Source organism: Penicillium paradoxum (genome assembly GCF_028828445.1).
Source record: "Penicillium paradoxum strain IBT 22861 chromosome Unknown utg000006l_segment0_segment0, whole genome shotgun sequence".
NCBI classification, from domain to species: domain Eukaryota; kingdom Fungi; phylum Ascomycota; class Eurotiomycetes; order Eurotiales; family Aspergillaceae; genus Penicillium; species Penicillium paradoxum.
Genome location: NW_026643184.1, coordinates 1139031 through 1160975, shown reverse-complemented (window position 1 = coordinate 1160975; position 21945 = coordinate 1139031). Strand labels below are relative to the sequence as shown.

The following is a 21945-nucleotide window of genomic DNA, read 5'->3' as shown; positions in this document are numbered from 1 at the left end:
CGGAGCCCCACTTGGTGCAAGTGGCAACGGCTTTATCTGTAGCCAATCAGAGAGGGGAGAATCCAGCGTCACTCATCCAATTGTTGGTGGCGGATAGGAATTGGAAGGATTCTGAAGATTCCGAAGCTCAGAGATCCGCGATAAGCTCCATGGGGAAGTCCATGAGGCCCTCATTTCGAGGGCTCCTGCAGAGGGATTCGTTATCGCCCCATGGAGTATGAGGTATGTGTGGGTGACGTTAGTTTATCTTGGTAACTGACCGGGTTTTTGGAGCTCTGTCTAGATTTTCTGTATATAAGTGTAGAACCCCCAAGACCGTATGACATCCACCTTGAGATCCCCAGGAACTATTCCCCGGATATGACGGACAATGGGCCAAGGAATCATATGAGATCTTGCTATCAGGTTGAAACAAACAGCCAAACAGCCAAGACGGGCTTATCGAGACCCATGGCACCGATGCTCATCACTGTATACCTCGATGCCGGAAGATGAGTGATGGGGGATACAAGAAGACAAAATACAGCGAGATGGTATAGAGGCCATTTGCAGGGAAGAGACCGAAGGGGGAAAAAGGAAACTTATAGGAAGACCGGGGATTATCCCATTGCTATTGTCACAATCTCCAGACCACATTTTGCCCTTTCCGATTTTCTCCTCTTAACCGCGCCTCCCGTTCTGAAAGCACCCCGTCGCTTTTTAACCTTTTTGCTCTCTTGTTCGGATTGGATTGGACTGGACTGGACGGGATTGGACTGGACGGGACTGGACTGGACTGGGTTTGATTTGGCGTGTTGGCCTCGAAACTGGAAATTCCCTAGACCCACCCCGTCGATCCGACTTATCTCTGCATTTTTAGCTCTGCGATTTCTTTTTTATACGAAAGACCCCCGTGGCGAATTTCTTCTCCAGACACATTTTCCCCTTCTCTTTTCCTATCTTCGGGCAGACATTCGAAACCTCATTTCCTCTGTCTCACCTTCCCGTCACTACCCGTCGAGCTTCGAGTCTCTTACTCACCATGGCGTTCAACGGGAAAGCCCCGTACGCCCCGGACTACGCCTCCTACAACTGGATTGGAGCTCCCGCCAACTACGATCTCACAACCAACACCGACTTGGGCGGTGATTCCCGTACGCGTCTTCCCTGGATTCTGCTGTATCAGCTTCTAACGACCATTCCCTCTAGGCACCGAAAATGTGAACAAATGGTTCCAATCCGGTGACCAGGCCTACATCATTGTGTCCTCGGCCATGGTCATGATCATGATTCCCGGTCTCGGCTTCCTATACTCGGGACTGGCCCGTCGAAAGTCCGCCCTCAGTATGATCTGGGCTTGTATGGCCTCCTTGTCCGTCATCACCTTCCAGTGGTACTTCTGGGGTTACTCGCTAGCTTTCTCACCGACCGCAACCAATGGTTATATCGGCAACCTGCGCAACTTCGGCTTGATGAAGACCCTGGCTGATCCAAGCCCCGGTTCTCCCTTGATCCCTAACTTGCTCTTTTCTTTCTATCAGGTATGGCTGGATGGGGGAAACGATGTTCTTGGACAGGTTGATACTTACGAATATCTCGATAGATGCAATTCCTAGGTGTTACTGCAGCTATCGTCATGGGAGCGGTTGCCGAACGGGGCCGTCTGCTTCCCGCCATGGTCTTCGTCTTCATCTGGGCTACCATTGTGTACTGCCCCCTAGTCTGCTGGATCTGGAACTCCAACGGATGGGCATATAAATACGGTGTGATGGATTACGCCGGTGGTGGTCCCGTCGAAATTGGATCCGGTTTTACAGCTCTCGCCTACTCGATGGTGCTCGGTCGCCGACAAGAACGCATGATGCTCAACTTCCGCCCGCACAACGTCTCACTCATTCTTCTCGGCACTGTCTTCCTTTGGTTCGGCTGGCTCGGGTTCAACGGCGGTTCCTCGTTCGGAGCTAACATGCGTGCCACAATGGCTTCCTGGAACACCAACTTGACTGCCGCCTTCGGAGCCATCACTTGGGTTCTGCTCGATTGGCGTCTGGCTCGGAAGTGGTCGATGGTCGGCTGGTGTTCCGGTACCATCTCGGGACTCGTTGCTGCAACTCCCGCCTCTGGATTCATCTCTCCCTGGGCCAGTGTGATCCTCGGCGTTGTGACTGGCATCGTGTGCAATTATTCCACCAAGATCAAATACTGGATCCGCATTGACGACTCTATGGATGTGTTGGCTGAGCACGCCATTGCCGGAATTGTCGGCCTGATTTTCAACGCTCTCTTCGGCGACGATGCCATTGTCGGCCTGGACGGCGTCAACACTGGTACCAAGGTTGGCGGCTGGGTTATTCACAATTATAAGCAGTTGTACATCCAGATCGCCTACATTGTCGCTACCGCCAGTTACTCCTTCGTCATGTCCGCTATCATCGCTTACGCTATTAACGCCATTCCCGGCCTGAACCTGCGTGCTTCCGAGGAAGCCGAGCTCCTCGGTATGGACGACGACCAGCTGGGCGAGTTCGCCTACGATTACGTCGAGGTCCGCCGTGACTACCTCGCCTGGACCCCGCAGAACCACGATCAGCTCGAAGACGGCCACCAAATTCCCGCCGCCCAGCGCTACGGAATCGGCGAGCACAGCGAGATGATGCTCGGTGGCCCACCGCGTGAGATCATGCTCGAGGGCCACTCGCCCAATGGCGAGATCAGCCAGAGCAGTCGCGGCGGCAGTGAGGGTGATATGACCATGCACGAAGTCAAGATCGCTCCTGCTCCTCGCCAGGTCGCTGAGGAGCATCCTTCCAACACACCACAGCACCTCGAACCTGTGGTCCTGCAACCGGTCAACGAGAAGACGGAGAACTAATCACGGCGTCTTATCCTTTCCGCTTCCATCTCTTTTGCATGGCATACATTTTCGCATACGCCATTCCATCCAGCCAGCTTTGATTTTCTTCGTTTTTTTTCGCTTCTTTATCTCGATATCCCTTGAGCGTGTTCTTGTTTCTACAAAAAGCCTGGGGCTTTTTACTATACCACCCTATCCGACCATACATACCCTCCAATCCTCCTCCATATATTACCTCCCACCTCGACATACCCAAACCCAAATCCACCCTGTACCCCGGGAAAAGCAACTTGAATTATGGTCTAAATCGGCCCGGCGCTCCATTTTTTCTTTCTGCGCTCTGTGGCTTTGGGCCTGATGGGGATATTAAATTGGGCTCTCTTTTTACGTGTACACAAACTACTACGAGGAGAATACCTTTTTTTTGGTCTAATTCTTTTTTTTTTTTTGTTTTTGCTTTTGCAGTATAGAGCGAGACAATTTGATTTAGACATGAATTATTTACTACTTTTTATCAACGTGCAGTTCAGTAGATTATATATGGCAGTACACACATGCAATATGGATGTACCTAGGTATCTTATGTATAACAAAAAATCCAGACTCGAATTGAAGACAAAGACAGAACAGGAAATAAGGGTAATCACAACATCAACAATCCCTCCCAATCTATATACCCCATACAAGCTCCATGGTATACATCTCCATAGAGCCAAGGTAAATCACCTCCTCACCATCCCTCTCACTCTAAACAAATCCTCCCGCCCAAGCTTATCAACCACCTCCGCCGCCTCCCCACCCCGTCTCACCTCCTCCCACTCATCCTCGTCCATCCCCATCACAAGCGTCATCTGCACACACCGCGCAAAGCTCTCCCGGTGTTTATACCGCCCGGGTCCACCGGCTACATACCCCACGTCGACAGCTGCGCCTACCAGCCCCGCCACGTCCCTCTCGAGTCTTGCCGCGCCCAGCGCGTTGATCCGCGAATGGTATGACCACAGTCTCTTTTCGAGCAGACGCGCGAGATATGCGATTGTCACGCCGAGGACGCGGTCGAAGGCTGCTGGGGTTAGGATGCGGGCGAGTGGGGTGAGCAGGTCGGCCCAGGAGGTTGTGAAGCGTGGTTTGACGAGTTCTTTGGTTTCGAAGGTTGAGTCGGGTTGGTCGGTGTATTCGATGTCGCGGAAGGTGTCGGCGAGGATGGGGCGGAGGCGGGGCTTGATGATGTTGTTGAAGATTACTTGGATGCCGTCTGTTAGGAGGTCGGTCATTTTGCCGGAGAAGGTGGTTGAGAGGGTGAGGAGGGTTTGGTGGATGTTCTGGGCGGAGGTGCGGTTTGGGAAGATTGTGAGGAGGTGCTCGGTTGCTTGGGGGTCGGGTTGGGGTTCGTTGGGTTCGGGGAGTTTGGATCCCGTGTTGTTTTGCACGATTCGTCGGATGTAGTCCATTGCTAGATCCAGGTTGTTGATTTGGACTAGGAAGGAGATGATGGTTTGTTCGGGTGGTTGGCCGCCTTGCACTGGGGCTCGGGGGTAGCATTCGTCGCGCATTTTGCGTTGGGTCATCCCGATGAAGTCGGAGCCAAGGACGCGGGATAGGGTTGGGACTACGTTTGTCACGACGGCTTCTTGGGAAGTGGCGAGGGATTGTTGGAGGACTTTGTTGACGATGTACATTATGTCGTCGACGGCTGAGGTGATGTGTGGTGGGTGGGCTTTCAGTGGTCGTTGCAGGTTCAGCGTGAGACCTGATGGGGACTCGTCTAGCTGGAAGGCCTTTTCGACAGATCGGCGGAAGAAGAAGGTTGTCATTGCGTTGAATGGGGCCACTAGGCGATCATTGATCTTATGGGCCAGGGATGACTCTTGCAAGAAGGTGGGAAGCTCGAATCGCTTCTCGTCGTCTGTATCATTCTCACCCGAAGACTAGAGAGGTTGTTAGTATGGGTGTTGAGAAGGAGGTCGGGAATTGCAACTCACATTACATGTATCAGCCAAGAACCGACAGTACATTGACCAGCGGCCTAGCATTATAGCCATCTCATTCAGGATACCGTCGATTTCTTTCATATCCACTCCTTCTTCGTCGGCGGCAACGCTTGCTCCCATGGCGGGTGACTGTGCCCGAGGTGGACCTGGTCTCTGGGCAGGCAGGAAGCTCTGGACCAAGAAAGTGAAAGCATAGGATTTGATATCCATCAACTTGCGATCCACATGTCGCTCATCGCCCCAGGTATCAAGAATGATACCACCCTGTACATCGGCTTCGACTTGCAACCGTTCAATGACTCGCCCCATCTTCCGTGGGCCATAATGGTGCTCAACTAGCCCACCATGGCCATCAATAATCTGCGCGATATGCTCGAACAGCTTGGTAAGCGCATTGGCATAGAAGAACCCATCCTTGGTCTGGACACCCCCTGTAGCTCCATTGAGGTTAGCTCGAGCCTTCGCCGCCACGCCCTGGCACACATAACGACCATAAACATCGAGTCCAACCTCGGAGCGACCGATGAGCGGGAAAAGCTTGAAGAAACGGGTGATCTTGGCGCCGTCGTTCTCCTTAACTGCCTTCTCAAACTCACGCAGGAACAGCCCGCACAGCGACTCCGCGGCGTTATCCAGAGTCACACTTGGGGGATCGGGGACCTCAGCCGTGGGAACCATCTCCGCAGCAAAGGAGCCATTGACGACCGTCGCTGGGATCTGCGCTGCGCGGTGCAGGTAGCTGGCGGCTTTCTCCCAGTCCTGGGGCGCACCCATGGATCCTGCCACACCCAGCGCACACGCTTTGAGCTCGGCGACCTGCTCAACAACCTCCAGTGTAGCTTTCACTCGTGCCTGTTCGAGATCCAGGCGGCGGACCGCGCTGGAGATGCGGTCGGCGGTGCCGGCGGCTTCGGAGAGCATTCCATGGCTGATGGAGCGGGTGGTGGTGGCGTGGGAGCCGATATTGGCGCGCATCAGGTCCAGACGGCCCAGCTCACGGGAGAGGTCTTTCTGGGATGTCACTAGGGCATCGAGGCGGGCAGTCACGGACGCTTCTTGGGTGTGGAGGTGGGACAGCGTGGCTTTGATCTCGGCGACGGAGCTGGCATTGAAGATGTCTGGCTGTAGGGATGGAGATGTCTCTGGTGAGACATTACTTGAAGGGCTCTGAAGGGCCGTATGCCCATTAGCAGTTGCAGCCATCCTAGGCGCCATTGTTGTCGCAATGGTCTTTGACTGTTGCCAAATACACCAGTTGTAGGGGGCCCGCGGGCGGTGAGGGGCACTTTTACAGCTTCAGCTTCAGAACTGTGCTACGAGGCGACAGGGATTGTTTGTTTTTCTAATTGAGGCAATCCTTTGTCCTACGCATCTTGAACCCTTTGTGCTATTTTAGTTTGCCTCTTTATCTGGCGTGTCCTAATGCGGTGGTGAATCAACTCGACGTCATTTTCCCCACGCTCGCGATTCCATATAAGTGCCTCGTCGCTGTTTTCTTTTTTTCTTTGGCAGAACTTGATCATTGAATACTTTTGTCTTCAAAGCCTGAGATTTCAACTTCGCGTTGACGGATTCTTGTTATCAGACATCGCAATCCCATCAGAACTGACCTCGCGCCATGGGCAACGAAGAGTCGACCATGGTGGACGATAACGCGCTCCCCTCGGTGCTGGAGGCGCGCAATATTGAGGCGGTGGCCAGATACATCAAAGAGCGTAATGTTAAGAAAGTGGTGTTGATGGTAAGCTGCAGATAACTCAGCCTTAAACGATGCATCACCGCTAACCAGCATCCAGGTAGGAGCGGGCATTAGCACTTCAGCAGGTATCCCGGATTTCCGCTCACCAGATACTGGAATCTACGCCAACTTGGCCAAGCTGGATCTCCCGGAGCCAGAAGCAGTCTTTGATATTGAGTTCTTCCGCGAGAACCCCAAACCTTTCTATGCCTTGGCGCACGAGCTGTACCCTGGACGCTATCGTCCAACTGTTGTGCACTCATTCATCAAATTGCTTTACGACAAAGGAATGCTCTTGAAGCACTTTACTCAAAACATCGACTGCCTCGAGCGCCAGGCAGGTGTGCCAGGCGATAAGATTGTCGAAGCTCATGGCAGCTTTGCTTCGCAGCGCTGCATTGAATGTAAGGAGACTTTCCCCGATGAAGAAATGCACCAGATGGTGGCTAAGGCCGATATCCCGCACTGCCACCAGTGCAACGGCCTCGTCAAGCCCGACATTGTATTCTTCGGTGAAGCTTTACCATCCGGATTCTTCGACAACCGCCACCTGCTTGATGAAGCGGATCTCTGCATTGTCATGGGAACTAGTCTGTGCGTCCAGCCCTTTGCTAGTCTGCCTACGATGGTTCCCACGGGCGTGCCTCGCGTGCTCATCAACATGGAGCGTGTCGGCGGACTTGGATCGCGCAGGGACGATGTGTTGATGCTGGGTGACTGCGATGCGGGGGTGCGCAAATTTGCAAAGGCCATGGGATGGGGAGAGGAATTGGAGGCGCTGTGGGAAACAACCAACCCGGATGCCCAGGCAAGGGCGGCGGAGGACGCTCCCCCGCTCACTCGGGACGAACGGCTGCAGGACGAAGTGAACCGACTCACGGCGGAGGTCGATCGCACTCTGGAGCTAACAGATGCGTATCAGAGCAAAGTACGCGAGAAGCTGGAGTCACACGAGACACAGGCACACCGCCAGTCTGAGGGTCTCGCCCATGTTTTCCCCCATTTGGCGCGTAAGCTGTCACATTGAGCGGAGTTACGATTTTCATGAATGCGATGTCTAGGTAATCAGGGAGGAATAGCTCATTGAAGCAGAAATATTCAAGTCATTATCCTAACAAGCGCTACCAGTATGGAGTACCAGTATAAATCTCACTAGAGTATGGAGTATCGTGGAGTCGCTGCAAGTCAAAACGCCAAGAGACCGCTGATCCTGTTTGACCGCCGATCATTTGAAGTCATTCTGTGGTCAATGAAGTCCGGATTTCACCGGTTGGGACTTTGGATTCTTTTAAATACTTTGACAGGAATAGCCCAGGGTTCTCGTGTTGATTTCCCCTTAATTTGCCCCTCTGAACCTTTGCCGATCGGCTTGCCCACCGCAGCCAAATCCATCTTAAGCTTGCCCCACGTTCCCATACCCTTTTGTTTTCTGTTCTCTCGACTACTCTTCCTACTTCGCTACTAAATCATAATTCACCATGGTCGGAATTGGTCCTAAGCACCCGCCGTCCCGCAAGGGTGAGGCTCTTCGAATCCCTGTTAACCAAGCTGTGCTAACTATGTGGTCCAGGGTCTATGCACGAGCTGCCCCAGAACCTCTTGGGCCCGATCAAGGAATTCGAGACGGCCTTCACGGTAGATCGTTCCAAGCTCAAGGAGATTGTCAACCACTTTGTTAAGGAGCTCGAGAAGGGTGAGTGAGCTACTGACCCGCAGCTCCCCGGATCCTCCACGTCAGCAGCTAACATAACATAGGCCTGACTGTTGAGGGCGGCAATATTGTGAGCAATAATAGCAGTCCCCAGATTCCGACATGTACTGACCTGAGCAAATAGCCTATGAATGTCACCTGGGTCCTGGGATTCCCTGATGGCAATGAGCAAGGAACCTATTTGGCCCTCGATATGGGCGGCACCAACCTGCGTGTTTGCGAAATTACCTTGACCGACGAGAAGGGCGCTTTCGATATCACACAATCCAAATACAAAATGCCAGAGGAGCTGCGGACTGGTACCGCCGAGGAGTTGTGGGAATACATCGCCGACTGCTTGCAGCAGTTCATTGAGACTCACCACGAGGAAGGAAACCTCGCCAGGCTGCCGCTCGGTTTCACCTTCTCCTACCCCGCCACCCAAGAATATATCGATCACGGCATCTTGCAGCGCTGGACCAAGGGCTTCGATATTGATGGTGTCGAGGGCAAGGACGTCGTTCCCCCTCTGGAGGCGATCTTGAAGAAGCGGGTATGTTGATTGATACTGGAATTGGCTGTCATCACCATTCAATTCTACAGAACTGACAATAACTCTCCAGGGTCTTCCCATTAAAGTCGCTGCCCTGATCAATGATACCACTGGTACTCTGATTGCTTCTGCTTACACGGATACCGACATGAAGATTGGCTGCATCTTCGGCACCGGCGTCAACGCCGCATACATGGAGAACGTAGGGTCTGTGCCCAAGCTCGCCCATATGAACCTACCAGCCGACATGCCCGTGGCCATCAACTGCGAATACGGCGCCTTTGATAATGAGCACGTGGTGCTCCCCCTCACCAAATACGATGACATCATCGACCGCGATTCTCCCCGCCCCGGCCAGCAGGCCTTCGAGAAGATGACCGCTGGTCTGTACCTCGGCGAGATCTTCCGTCTCGCTCTGCTTGACCTGATCGATAACCGACCCGGTCTGATTTTCAATGGCCAAGATGTTTCCAAGCTGCGTACGCCCTACCTGCTTGACGCGTCCTTCCTCTCCCACATCGAAGAGGATCCTTATGAGAATCTTTCCGAGACTCTGGAGCTCTTTGAACGCACATTGAATATTCGCCCAACTCAGCCGGAGCTTGAATTGACCCGTCGTCTTGCGGAGTTGATCGGTACCCGCGCGGCTCGCCTGTCCGCCTGCGGTGTTGCCGCTATCTGCACCAAGAAGAACATTGATTCCTGCCACGTTGGTGCTGACGGCTCCGTCTTCACCAAGTACCCTCACTTCCAGGAGCGTGGTGCCCAGGCCCTGCGTGAGATCCTTGACTGGGCTCCCACCGAGAAGGACAAGGTGTCCATCTTGGCTGCCGAGGATGGTTCCGGTGTTGGAGCTGCCCTGATTGCCGCCCTGACACTCAAGCGTGTCAAGGCTGGTAATCTGGTCGGTATCCGCAACATGGATGATATGAGGACCTTGATTTAAGCGAACTGGGCTCACAGTGGTAAAACTACTATTTGACCTATGTTGGTAATTACATCAATTCCAACTTTATGATGGGTTAGAATATTGCTTTCTGCGCTTGATTTATGCCACGAGCTGGTAGGATTTGACGAAATGTTTAACGATACATCGATTCTGCATGTTCGCCTTTGAGGGCTAGTGAATAGAATAAAGTGAGAGTAGTGTCTAGTACATACCAATGAGATGAATGATCAACGCACCCACTTACTATCTCCTAAAAGAAAAACAAGAGTCGCAAGTAGATACCGCGCAAAGAGCATATGTATATTATCACCCCGATATTTTGCCTCGACACTATTTAAACCAAAAAGCAAATGCCATATATAAACCACCTAGCATCACCCCTGATTTCCTCCTCCAAATACCTAAACCCCCGAATCCTCCTGCTCAATATCATTAGCTGCATCATAAGCATTCCACGAAGCACAATTCTCCCTCAAACCATCCTCATCAATCAACGGCTCAATCTCACTCTCCCTCTCCAAAAACTGCAACGCAAACCCTTCATCCGTATGCCACCCAATATGACAATGCATCAACCAAGCCCCCGGATTATCCGTCTCAAACCCAATCAACAAATACCCATTCCCGACTAACATCGCCGTATCCCTGCGCGGCGGATTACTCGTGTGAACACTCCCATCCCACGGATTCGTGCCCTGCGCCAAAACAAAGAAATCGTGGCCATGCAGATGAATCGGATGCGCAATCGGCAGACTCGTATTGATCATCAGATACACCCACTCGTGCGCGCGCGGGAGCTCAATCACCCCGCTCGACTCGGTGAAGTCTGGCGTCGCCTCGTTGTTGAAGAGTTGCAGCAGTGTCGGGTCTTCCCAGAGTACTAGCATCGTTGTGCTGTTGAGGTACCAGCGGAAGAGATTCGCGCTGTTGCGTGCGACTGTTACGTCGGTGAGGTCTTGCCAGTCTGCTGCGGAGACGGTTTTCGGGACTTGCGGGACGAGACTGGTTACTGGTTCGTCGACGCATTCGTCGATGAATTCGTACGCGGTGGTTTCTGGGGTGCGTGGTTGGCGGTCGTAGTGCATTATTCCTCTTATGTTGTCTGGGTTTGCGCTTTCCGAACAGGCGACTTGGGGGATTGCCCGGATCCAGAATGAGTCTGAGATGCGGCGTTGGTTGGCGGTTACGATTATATCGTAGCGTTGGCCTGGGGTTTGTTAGTTGGGAGTTAGGGTTGGAGGTAGCAGATGAGATGGCCTTCACTTACCCATTCCGATGTTGACGTAGTCTGTGGTGTACGGTTTTATGGGGACGAAGTCCATTCCGATGACGGTGAGTTTATGATTATCGATCATGAACTTCCAGTGCGTGTCGACTGCGGAGTTCACAAGTCGCAGTCGATACGAGGATCCCTGGTCAACTTTCATTTGGAAACGTTTGCCCGTGGCATTGGTATCATTGCCAAAGACATTCGTTCCGTTGATCAAGCCCGTGTCTAGCACTGGTGGACCACGAGTTTGAGCAAACGAATACAGCTGATCGACTGTTTGATGTGACCAATCCGTCAGGAACAGACTGCCTTTATCGACATCATAGTTCCCTGATGCCGGGCCATTGATGATAATCCCGCCGAACACGCCCTCCCACGCCTGCAGTCCAATGTGTGAATGGTACCACGAGGAACCGTACTGCTCGGCGCGCCATTTGTAGGTTATGCTTGAGCCAGGGGCAGTGGGGCACTGCGTGATGGAAACCACGCCGTCGTTGCCGTTGGTATAGTTCTGTCTGATGCCGTGCCAGTGGATGCTTGTGCCGTTCTTGGAATTGTGAAGATTGTTCTTCACGTGTATGATGACCCAGTCGCCCCAGTCGGCGAAGATGGTTGGGCCGGGGATTGTCCCGTTTACAGTCATTACGGGGCGGCTGACACCGTCGGGTGCGGCATTGTGCTCTTCGAGATTGAGCCAGTACTCGCGGGTCACGCCGGTGTCTGGCACCGTCTTGGTGTAGTCGGTGTTCACATCATAGCGGCACCATTGGGACCGGCTGCGAGGTGTGTTACCACGGCAGGGTGTTCCTGTTGGCTTGTGAGGCTTTGTGGTGGTCTTGGTCTTGGTCTTGGTTGTTTTGGTATGAGTGGGCTTTTCTCTGGTGCTGGTGCTTGTTGTATGTTTGGTCTTAGTTGTTGTAGGTCTGACTTTGGTGGTGGTGGTTGTAGGTCTGTGGCGTTGTACTTCGACTGCGTTGGCTGTATCGACTGTATCTTGTGGGATAGCCGCAACGGTAGCAGTCAGACCAAATGCAAAAAGGAATAGAGACTGAAGCCTCATAGTTGCGGATTATATCCAATTCAGGACACTCATACAAAGATTAATCCCGCTTGACGGAAGGATATAGCTCTATATAGTGTTCCAAAGCATTAAACACAGCTCGATAGAAACAGAAGAGCTTCAAAGGATATCAAGAAACGAATGAGACTTGCCACTGCTGCTCAACCAAGAGAATTGCCTTCTACTTAAGCTTCTAGGCCATCGACAAGTCTCATATATTACGAAACTAGGGTCAGATTCCGCCAGCACGCGAAAAGAAAAAGCCAGGTCTCTTTTCACGAGATGTCCTGCATCCATAGCTCGCTAGGATATGCCGGGCAGCCCACCCGGGGACACTGTGGGAGAGGGGAAGACAGCGACACACATGACGATCCAATGGACGAATAGCCATCGTGAAGAGTCAATATCGCGTATCGAGGCTATGCATTCAGTCCAAACCCGAACAACACAGCCCGAGTGATTCCCAGCTCAGGGCCCGTCCACCATTCAAAACGTAAGAAGAAGGTCGGTTCAAAATGCTTCCCAGCTGACGGATTGATCGTTACACTGCTGTATCAATCAGGCATCAGCCCACGTGTGCATTGGCGGTGTTGCATCCGCAGATATCGGTCATTGCTTTCCTGTATACGGATATCCGAGAACATCGATAGACCTTGGATAGAACAAGGGACCCAAAGTTGGATGTCTCAGATGATTCAAAGAAAGCGAAAACCAGCCAATGACGGAGAATTGCAGATCGGGCAATTTAATCGCAGTCAGATTGGCTTGACATACCTTGCATTAGGGTTAAGCTCCCCGACACAGGGTCTGGGTTTATGCTTGTCTTGCCCTTTTTCGGTCGATACGAGTTGCGGTAAGCCTCATCGCGAGCACGAGGATCAATAAGATGACGTCGCTGATGACATGCTTCCCTTTTGGCCAGCTGTCCCGGATGGCCAATTCTTGCGAGCGTGCAGCCATTGTGCATAAGCCGGCCTTTCCATCTGGCAACCGGGGTTGGAATAGCCGGGGCTGGGATTTTAATCTCGCGCATGCAGACGAGAACGATGCCAAGTATCGATTCTTGACTCGTATCAGGGAAGTGGCAGAGGTACGTATCCCGTCAGCTTGTACCAGTCCGAATCAAAAAGCGTGGACTGGGAAATACAGAGCGAAATCGACAGGGAACCATGAGTTTGATTGGGGCGGTTCCTGGTCATTGCTGCTTCTATTTACATCGGCATCTCGTTTATCATGTCGGCGGGATTCCTGTTCTGTGTTTTGTTCAGTCTATAAGTTTTGCTTCACCTTGTTCTCCTGTCGTATACAACTTGCTATTGTAAGACTTGATCGTTACAAGATGCTGTATTCCTGCATTCTTCCTCTACTTCTCGCCTACGGGCTGGTCTGCTCTGCGCAGCCAGTTGAAAAGCGACAATCAACCGAGTCCTTCAAGCTATACGCATATGGCGAGAACATTAGCGGACTGCCTGTCTTCTACAGCAACGGTAGTCCAACCCACTCTCGAGTCAGAAAGACTAATTTCCTGAACTTCATTTGCTTGAACAGGTACTGCTGAAATTGCCGATTCATCCAAAGTCGACACCACCAGAATGACCTCGATTGACTGTAAGAGACGATCTTTTGCAGCGAGAAGCAAGACTCTTGACGCTAACAACGCCCTAGTCACTGCCTCCAATGACTCGCCAAGCACCTGGACTGCACACCCCACTTCCAGTTCCAACGACAGGGTCTCTGCACTCTCAACCAACACGCTCTATCTCGGCCAAGGTGACGAGTCCAATGAAGTGGGCTTCACAGGCACATCCGAGACTGAGCGGTCAAACAAGCTCAGCAACGTATGGTCTCTCTACGGCAACTATGTCCTGGTCAGCATGAGCGGGGCCAACTTCTACGCGAGACCGACTGGCACAGATGGCTTGTACTCTCTGCTCTGGAGTACCTCAGCTGAAACCATGACGGACTATATACCGCTCACTCTCCGCACCATAGAGCCGGCAACAGAGTCCGTGCTGAACTAGGAGCCCAGGGAGTAAAATAAGGCTGTGGAAGGATTTGCCGGAAGGTGGGAAATCTTGGCTGTGTCTTTCGCTTCTTTTGTTTTCGCCGGCTCGGGTCGGCTTGGGGGAATACGAACTAACTGGGCTCCATAACGTGCGATCGGGTTTGCTTTTTTTTTTCTATCCACAGTTTGTGGGGCAGAGGGAATGGGCTCCAGTGCTTGTCTTCGATACTCATTAGTTTCCCAACAGTATTCCGTTTCCATCCTCGTATTTCGCTAGAGCCCTGAATCAAAGGGTCCAGGTATCGCGCGTGCCTTGCCCATAGCCGACACGCCACCGGTACTTTGAGATCGGCGTGTTCCAATCAGGTTGTCGAATCATGTTTGGACAGACTATGTCAACAGGGTCAATCTAGCCAGAGAATACGGGGAACATCTGACTCGGTACTCCGCAGACATGCTGAATAGTAATGCATAGGATTTATCATACCATCATGAGTACTCTGATTGGACCTGACGAGCAGAAGCGACCATTGAGAACCATGCTGTTTATAGGATGGGAGCCACCACAAGCTGCCCTGTGCCGCTTGGGCTGAGAGTATTCGTGTTCATATATTTAATGTCTTAGATGGGGGTGAGTTGGCAGACGCCCTCGAGGTAGATCCTCCACGGCAGCTACTCGATTATCCTTAACCGGGCATTTACTGGCGATGGCTGCATTGGCGTGATACTGCAAATAGGTCTGCATATCACATCGGCGGCTCTGGCGAGGTAACGCTTTTTGGATGAGTGTAGCGAGCATCAGATCTGTTCCTAGGCGGATTGGAAATGATGAGTTATAGGATCAAGGTACATATGTATCGTCTTACAGAAAGGGTCATTGCGACCTGGAAGGTGGCTGGAGATCCAAGCTGACACTTCGTAGCCGAGAACCGGGCAGATGGCCGTTCGGTTACAGTCCTAGTCACATACCTACCAAGTGAGCAGTCTAAAGACCAAGTCATTGGGCAGCAACAGGCCAACTAGCACGGAAATCCAACAGATTCAAGAAATTGCTACGGAACCCTATGGTTGGTATATACGGGCAAACAAAGGTAGAAGATTGTCTCGGACAAATGAACAAGGATATATGCGAAGTTTGATCGCATATGGATGCCTCATTGCGGTACGCAAAGGGGGGGAGAGAGAAGGAAAGCCCAACAGACAATTAGCAAGCAAAGTGTTGGTGGTCAAACGGTCCGAGAGGAAACAAAGAACCCAGGAAGATGGAATAAGATAGAATAAAGGACGGACTAGAGGAGAAGGAAGTGAAATCGGACCTAGAAAAGCAAGGCACAAGAGGTCAGATTGACAAAGAAAGATAAATATGCAAACGAGAATTGATATCAAAATCCAAAACTCCTAATCTCCCAGACCCAGAAAACGCCAGCAATAACATAAAAATAAGAAATGATCCTCAAAAAACACCGGATCTCCGTCCTGAGCCCTTGGTAAATTGATATCCGAATAACAAAGGAAGAGAAAAAAAAAGAGAAAAAAAAGGAACAAAAAGAACGCAAAGAGATAAGAAGACATCCTCTACCCCTTCCATCTGTCATTGAATACAAAGTCTGCTGCAAGACCAACGGCTCTCTTGCAGACTTAGACTCGTGTAGAACGTTTTCGCAGACCAAACTCCTGTTCTTGGAGCTCTCGTATTAAACGAAGGCTCTCTTCATCAGCATCTTCATCTCCAGTGAGGTGCTGATTATGTTTGTGCTGACGCGGAGACAATGATGTAGGGGCTTGGCGAGTGAAGTGTTTCTCATACATCGGAGAGCTCTTCTTGGCGTGTGAGGACGAGGGACGCGACGAAGGCTTTCTCGATGACGGTGGAACCGGAGTGGTCTTGCGTGCGCCAATGTTGGAAAACGTTGCTCTAGCCGCTGGCTTTGGAGCCCGGGTTGCAGATGCATCGGGCGCGAATCGATCGACGTGTCGGGGTTGACGAGATGAGTGACGAGAGCTGGAGTTGGGAGTGTGAAGAGCAGTCGACACCTCCCCCTCCACAGACTGTACAGCATCTCCCTCGTGGACCCCATCCATCTCGTCGGCCAGCGACGTGGGTGGGGAAACCAAGGAGGCGTTAGGCTTGGACGATGAGACAGGCATCGTTTCAGGCACAGATTTAACATCCTTTGCATCTATAGAATCAGCCTGCAAAGCAGGCGGCGACGCGTACAGAGCTTGATCTTGAGGTTCTTCATCTGGCCCAGGAATATGCTCGCTTGTTGGATCGATTTGATTGGCTGGTTCACGGTCATAAACATCCATCAAATCGGCTTGTGCCATCAGCTCATCACCATCATGATCGAAAAACAAGGCGGGTTGTACCATAGGTGACGTGCTTTCCTGTTTCGTTTTCTTGGCAGTGACAAGCATATCATCTTCATCAGCAGCACGTGCTCGTTTGGCGGAAGCATTCGCACGAGGTTTGGAGCGCTCTTGAGCCTTGATTGGATCTATCCGACCGTATTCATCGTGGATGCAACGGCGCTAATTTCGAGTCAGTAACAGTAGAAGGACCAAGAGAGGTAATTTTGAGGACTACGAACCTTACTCTTCCGACAATCATCACACGCCTTGCTGCGCCCCTTTTTCCCTCCATTGGTTCCGTCGGGGCTCGCATCAATGAGTCGATTGGCAGCCCCCGTGGAGTTGCCCATGACGGCGGATTGAAATCTTCCCGAGCTCTCGAATCGCTCCAGGTCAACAAGATGCCCATTGTTCTGGAACCCAGTTTGAGATGCAATTGCCGCTAGAGAGTTCAATGCGGAAACAGCATCCTGGGCTAAGGATGAAGGGGTGCTCACACCAGAACCAGGTGTCAAGGTATTGACTGCGACTTGCCCATTCAGCACCAAATCACTGGGCTCATCTTTGTGTCGGCAACGAATACGTCGTTTGCGACAAGCGTCACATGCAACTCGCTTGGGCCCAAGGCCTGAGGCTCGCTGCACAGCTCGAGGCTTGGGAGTAGCAATCTCTTTGATGCTGGTATCTGGAGCAACGCTGAATGGTGCCGGCGTTGCACTTCCATCCGATTGTGCGTAAGCCAGACTGTTGGCTGGAGGATTCGGGGTTGCTGGTGGCTCTTCAGAAGGCCACTGGACTGCTTGTCTTTCGGCATATGTGCGTTGATTATCGACATTGCGTTCAGATCGCCGACTTGGTCGCCCTGCGGGTTTCTTTTCTGTGATGGAGACCTTAGGATTGCTTTCGATGATGCCAGGTCTAGTCCATAGGGGGGCCTTTTCGTTGCCTCGCTTCCATGCGACCCATACTCCGAATTTCCTGATAATATCCACAGGATCACCGGTTCCTTTGGGGATGGAACGTCTGACTGCGTTTCGAACGTCCATGGAGATGGCCCCGTCAACAGTATAGCCCCCCGCAATGAGCGCAGTCCGCAGCAGATACTTAGTTAGTTCAAGTAGACCCTCCAACTCCGCTTGCGAATAGAAACGTGCATTGTGATGAGGAGATCCTCGAGGCTCCTGGTTGGCACGTTCTCCAAATTCATAATAAATAGGATATTGGCGGTGGAACCGGTAGTTCTCGTCCTGCATAAATGCTTCCATGACATTTTGCGGGATGGGGTCATCTTCCAGATATTTCAGTGCTGTATACCACTGAATCTTTTGAAAGAAAGGATATCGGAACTTCTTTGGAACCTTGGTCTCCTTTTCAATGTTGAGGACCTTGATTTGCATGCCATAGTTCAGTTTGGTCAAAAAGTTGCCACCAATGACCAAACTGTTTTCTGGAGTCCACACTGCGTGAATCCAGCCGGAGGGGATCAACATGGTGTCTCCTTCGGAAAGATCCACACGGTAACACTCCTTGGTCTGGTTTCCAAGGAATATCGAGTCTTGCGCGGGAGAGTTGCACCACTCCTCGTACTTCTTGAGGTGTTTGTCTTTAGGTGGGATGAAGAAGAAAGTCTTCTTGCCCTTTAAGATATGATAGTACACCGAAGATCCTCCAAAGTCGATATGAAAGTCGGTATAGCAGTCAGCAACGGACATCAGGCAGTAGAACTGAACCTTGGGATAGTCGCCAATTGCCTTCAGCTCCTCTGGCCACACAGAATCTTGCAGATCCAAGTCACGCACAACCTTCGGTCGTCGGATGAGTCTGCCCAGTTTGCTCTGCGATACCTCCAAGCTGATGACATTCCTGACAGGCTTGTCCAGCTCGTTGCTCTCATAGTAATCTGCCCATTTCTGCATGTTCCATCGCTTGTCCTCTCCTTGCTGAGACTTGACATCGATGACTTCAACCCTTTCTTCAGGTCCGTAAAGCTCGGCCACAGTGCGGACAGTAAGACCCTGGGGAATGACCATACCCAAGAGGTCTTGCCCACAATCAACTGTTTCTTCGACATGGGGCTCTTGGTCTGTAAGACTATCGAGCAGATCATCAAACATTTCTTGCGATGAAGCTTCCTGGACTAAAGCTTCGAAGTCTGTACTTTCCGAAGAAATGGGCTGGCATGTGTTCCAGCAGGCAGGTATCACGATAGGTTCCGTCCACCCATTTCCCCGTTCGAAGTATTCCGCCGTGACCAGCTCAGGCTTCATCCGGGGAAAGCTCTCGGGTTGGAATCGAATTTTCCCTTGACGAATGGGCTCAAGATAGTGATGTTCCAGTGAGTCGGTGGCTGCTTTGACGAGACCTTGGTTCAGGCCTGCGTAGTCAATGGCTGTACGGGCCCGCGAGGACTTGCGCACGAAAGTTGTTTGGCCGTATGTTGATCGACATGGCCGGCAGATGAACTTGTCGATGGTGCGAACCTCCCGATCATTTTTGAAACCGGCGCAAACAATATGGAACCATCGTTTACATCCATCACAGCTGATCCAGGTGTCTTCGTCTTGTTCCTCGGTCTCAACCGGGATACGCACCAAATGGCATGCCCCACAGCTTGCTTGACTGGTATCGCTCTCTTCATCTTCCATCTTTGGCGGAATAGTCACAGACTTTTTCGGGCATTGAGATTCCTGAGAGTTGACCGGAGGATGAGCAACATACGCACAATGACGAGGCGTGTCCCCGGGCGGATGCCAGGTATTATCTTGATTTTCATCTTCCCAAACTATTGGTGGGAGAGTACCGGAGCTGGTCGTTGGCCGGATTCCACGCATCACAGGACGGGAGATGAAGGCTGATCCATCAGAGCGAGAGCGCATGCGCGCATAAGGAACATCATCGGAATTGTGATTCGACTTGACATCGCTGTCGCCCAAATTTCCTGCGGCAGCAAAGCCAACTCGAGCTTGACGAATAGAATCACCGGCGTAGTGGTGAGACGATTCGTCGATGCTCACTCTTTTAGTGTGGTTACCTGGGTGGAAATTAGTAGGCCGTGCGAGATTGAGTAGAAGCTCTGCATCCGTTGTCATGCTTTCTAGCCCAGTTGACTGTGGATTTTCAGTCAGCATCCCTGGCCGCGGGCGGTAGGGCGACGGATTTCTCGCCGACCGTGCTCGCTTGGCCGGACGTTCAGCGTCCGCGGAGTCGAGTGGGAACAGAGGAATTGTTGACCGAGGCGTAGGGGAAGGCGGATTTTGAGGAAGCGGTGCGAAGGTAGGACTCGTTGCGAGTGCGATCGTCGCAAGTGTATCGATGGTGGAGTTTGAGCGGCCATGGCCCGATCGCTGGTGTGAGGCACTCTCTGCAGCGACATGTCGATTGTGATTCGATGGACGCTGATCGCGATCAAGACTGGCAGCTCGGGGAGGACCGCGGTTCGTCCAAGAGGAGGAAAAATCGGTGTTTGCGGATGGAGTGATAGGTTCGACAGCGCGTAATGGAGGGGACGGAGTACGGTACTGCGGCGGACGGCCGCCGATCGGATTCGCAAATGATGCCGCACTCATCATTTTCGCAACCCAGTGAAGTATAGTTCAAATGAAATTAAAGATGGAGGGTCGGAGGTGCGAAAAGATGCGCTTGCGGTAGGTGGGTGCAAAGCGGGGATACTGGACCACACGGGCTAGCGAGAGGCCGGCGCAGGCGAAGGGAATGTCATTCCTGGCAGGAAAGCATGCGCATAACAAACCGCAGGGATATGATAGATATTCGATGGACGATTGAGGGCGAAGTGAGTGGTCGACGGTATTCGCGGAGCGTTGCGTTGAGGGGGTTGATTCGAGCGGCGGGAGGACAAAGGCGCCGAGAGTCGCGCCGCAACCTGAGGGCAGTTAAGGAAGGAGATTAAACGAGATCCAGTAGCCAGGAACTGATTCCTGCCAACTGGATGGAAAATGATGAGTATGCGAATGGATGAAGCACCGGAAGAGAGAGAGAAGCGGATGAGCGCGAGGTGTTGGGGGAGGAAGCGGGAGTCGAGTAGCAACTTTGAAGGTATGTACACCGTACAGCTGCGGGCTTCTACATTACGGTGCGCCCAGCGAGAGCTCTTATTAGAAAGATAGAATTGTGTATCTAGGTTACAAGGTCAAGAACACTGATCATAGGATGCGATTGTGTCTATCTGGGTGCCCCCCCGACCTGCTCAATTTCTCTTGTAGTCGAAAGGAAGTTGGCGACGCCGAGAGCGTCCGTCTTGATAATACGTTCCGATACCATCCTGATACCATCACGTGCTGGCCTTGACCGATCACCACCCTCACAAGAGTCACATGACTCTGTCACATACGGTTTAAGACCACACTGGCACTAACCCAGGATAAGTAAGCGTTCTGCCAAGACAAACCTCGTGGTTGTTCTTGCGCCTTGCTCTCACCTTCTGCATCTTCGCTATTCCAACCTACAACCGATACCTTGCGTATCTTCCTTGTCCATACCTTAATTCAACCTCTTCCTGGACTCTCTCGCCTCTGAGAATGAGCCGAAAGCTCGCCCCCGAAGCCAATCGGTATGTGAGAATACTTTTTCCATGCCCCTCCCCCGATTGTCGGCAGCAGTGCCATTTCACCATCAACTGGGTCATTGTTGGGTCTAGTAGATCTCCGGCAGATAAAAGTGACTAGCGCTGACCACATTTTTCTTCTTTTTCTATAGGATTCTCTTCGTCAAGAACCTCAAGTACGTACTTGATCACTCGCCTTGCTCTGGCTTGTTTCCCCGGCGGATCAGCACCACAACTCCTCATTTGCAAGTCACGAGCAGATCGCTGACATATCCTCGAACAGCTACAACGTAACAGCGGAGCAACTCTTTGACCTTTTTGGCAAATTTGGTCCCATTCGGTAATAATTACCCATGGTCTCGCTTTAGAGCTCGATCTAACGCCATTTTACTTGCAGCCAAATCCGTCAAGGTATCGCGAATACTTCCAAGGGAACCGCCTTTGTTGTCTACGAGGACGTCAGCGACGCTAAACAGGCATGCGATAAACTAAATGGCTTCAACTTCCAGAACAGATACTTGGTCGGTATGTATTACACATGGATTGAATGAGCTTCGGGGAGTGTACAGTCCTGACTGACCTTCGGCGCTATAGTCTTGTTTCACCAGCCAGAGAAGATGGTCCGTACGAAAGAGGACATTACGGAAAGACAGGAGAATTTAGAACGGTTGAAACGGCAACACGGGATAGAATGATGTGACGAATTCTCTTTCTCATGATGCCCTCTGCTCGCATTTAGCCGCGCATTGTATTGCAAGGGCTCTACTATTCAATCGCGGCTTGGTTGAGGGGTTTCCGGCGTTTTTATTCCCTGGGCTTTTTTTTCCTTATTTCAGAGGGTTTGATGGTGGGCGAGGCTGATTCTGGTCGTCAGGCATATTGACTCAAGAATGATCGTGCGAACAACACGTCCGGCGAGATTTGATTTCTTCTTTTACCATAT

The 21945-nt window shown here is 51.8% G+C and overlaps 8 protein-coding genes across 8 annotated transcripts; 5 read left to right on the top strand and 3 right to left on the bottom strand.

The window, feature by feature from the left end:
* Positions 1-1021: 1021 nt before the first annotated feature.
* On the top strand, positions 1022-2851 carry N7457_006902 (ammonium transporter; the record flags this gene model as incomplete). The annotated part of the gene is made up of 3 exons (XM_057177945.1): positions 1022-1133; positions 1189-1520; positions 1583-2851. The coding sequence occupies 3 exons, from the start codon at positions 1022-1024 to the stop codon at positions 2849-2851; spliced, it is 1713 nt and encodes a 570-aa protein (XP_057029689.1).
* A 704-nt stretch (positions 2852-3555) lies between these two features.
* N7457_006901 (Golgi transport complex subunit COG4) lies at positions 3556-6039 on the bottom strand (the record flags this gene model as incomplete). The annotated part of the gene is made up of 2 exons (XM_057177944.1): positions 3556-4761; positions 4816-6039. The coding sequence occupies 2 exons, from the start codon at positions 6037-6039 to the stop codon at positions 3556-3558; spliced, it is 2430 nt and encodes an 809-aa protein (XP_057029688.1).
* A 403-nt stretch (positions 6040-6442) lies between these two features.
* On the top strand, positions 6443-7589 carry N7457_006900 (SIR2 family NAD-dependent protein deacylase; the record flags this gene model as incomplete). Its single annotated transcript, XM_057177943.1, has 2 exons — positions 6443-6565; positions 6621-7589. 2 exons carry the CDS (start codon positions 6443-6445, stop codon positions 7587-7589), a joined length of 1092 nt encoding a protein of 363 aa, XP_057029687.1.
* Positions 7590-8040: 451 nt separating this feature from the next.
* N7457_006899 (putative hexokinase Kxk) lies at positions 8041-9751 on the top strand (the record flags this gene model as incomplete). The annotated part of the gene is made up of 5 exons (XM_057177942.1): positions 8041-8080; positions 8133-8255; positions 8318-8343; positions 8398-8805; positions 8876-9751. The coding sequence occupies 5 exons, from the start codon at positions 8041-8043 to the stop codon at positions 9749-9751; spliced, it is 1473 nt and encodes a 490-aa protein (XP_057029686.1).
* Positions 9752-10155: 404 nt separating this feature from the next.
* N7457_006898 (uncharacterized protein) lies at positions 10156-12084 on the bottom strand (the record flags this gene model as incomplete). The annotated part of the gene is made up of 2 exons (XM_057177941.1): positions 10156-10961; positions 11022-12084. 2 exons carry the CDS (start codon positions 12082-12084, stop codon positions 10156-10158), a joined length of 1869 nt encoding a protein of 622 aa, XP_057029685.1.
* Positions 12085-13423: 1339 nt separating this feature from the next.
* On the top strand, positions 13424-14105 carry N7457_006897 (uncharacterized protein; the record flags this gene model as incomplete). Its single annotated transcript, XM_057177940.1, has 2 exons — positions 13424-13571; positions 13633-14105. 2 exons carry the CDS (start codon positions 13424-13426, stop codon positions 14103-14105), a joined length of 621 nt encoding a protein of 206 aa, XP_057029684.1.
* Positions 14106-15727: 1622 nt separating this feature from the next.
* jhd1 ([Histone H3]-lysine-36 demethylase) lies at positions 15728-20010 on the bottom strand (the record flags this gene model as incomplete). The annotated part of the gene is made up of 2 exons (XM_057177939.1): positions 15728-16621; positions 16681-20010. 2 exons carry the CDS (start codon positions 20008-20010, stop codon positions 15728-15730), a joined length of 4224 nt encoding a protein of 1407 aa, XP_057029683.1.
* A 966-nt stretch (positions 20011-20976) lies between these two features.
* N7457_006895 (putative pre-mRNA branch site protein p14) lies at positions 20977-21697 on the top strand (the record flags this gene model as incomplete). Its single annotated transcript, XM_057177938.1, has 5 exons — positions 20977-21008; positions 21155-21178; positions 21286-21342; positions 21400-21527; positions 21597-21697. The coding sequence occupies 5 exons, from the start codon at positions 20977-20979 to the stop codon at positions 21695-21697; spliced, it is 342 nt and encodes a 113-aa protein (XP_057029682.1).
* Positions 21698-21945: the final 248 nt, after the last annotated feature.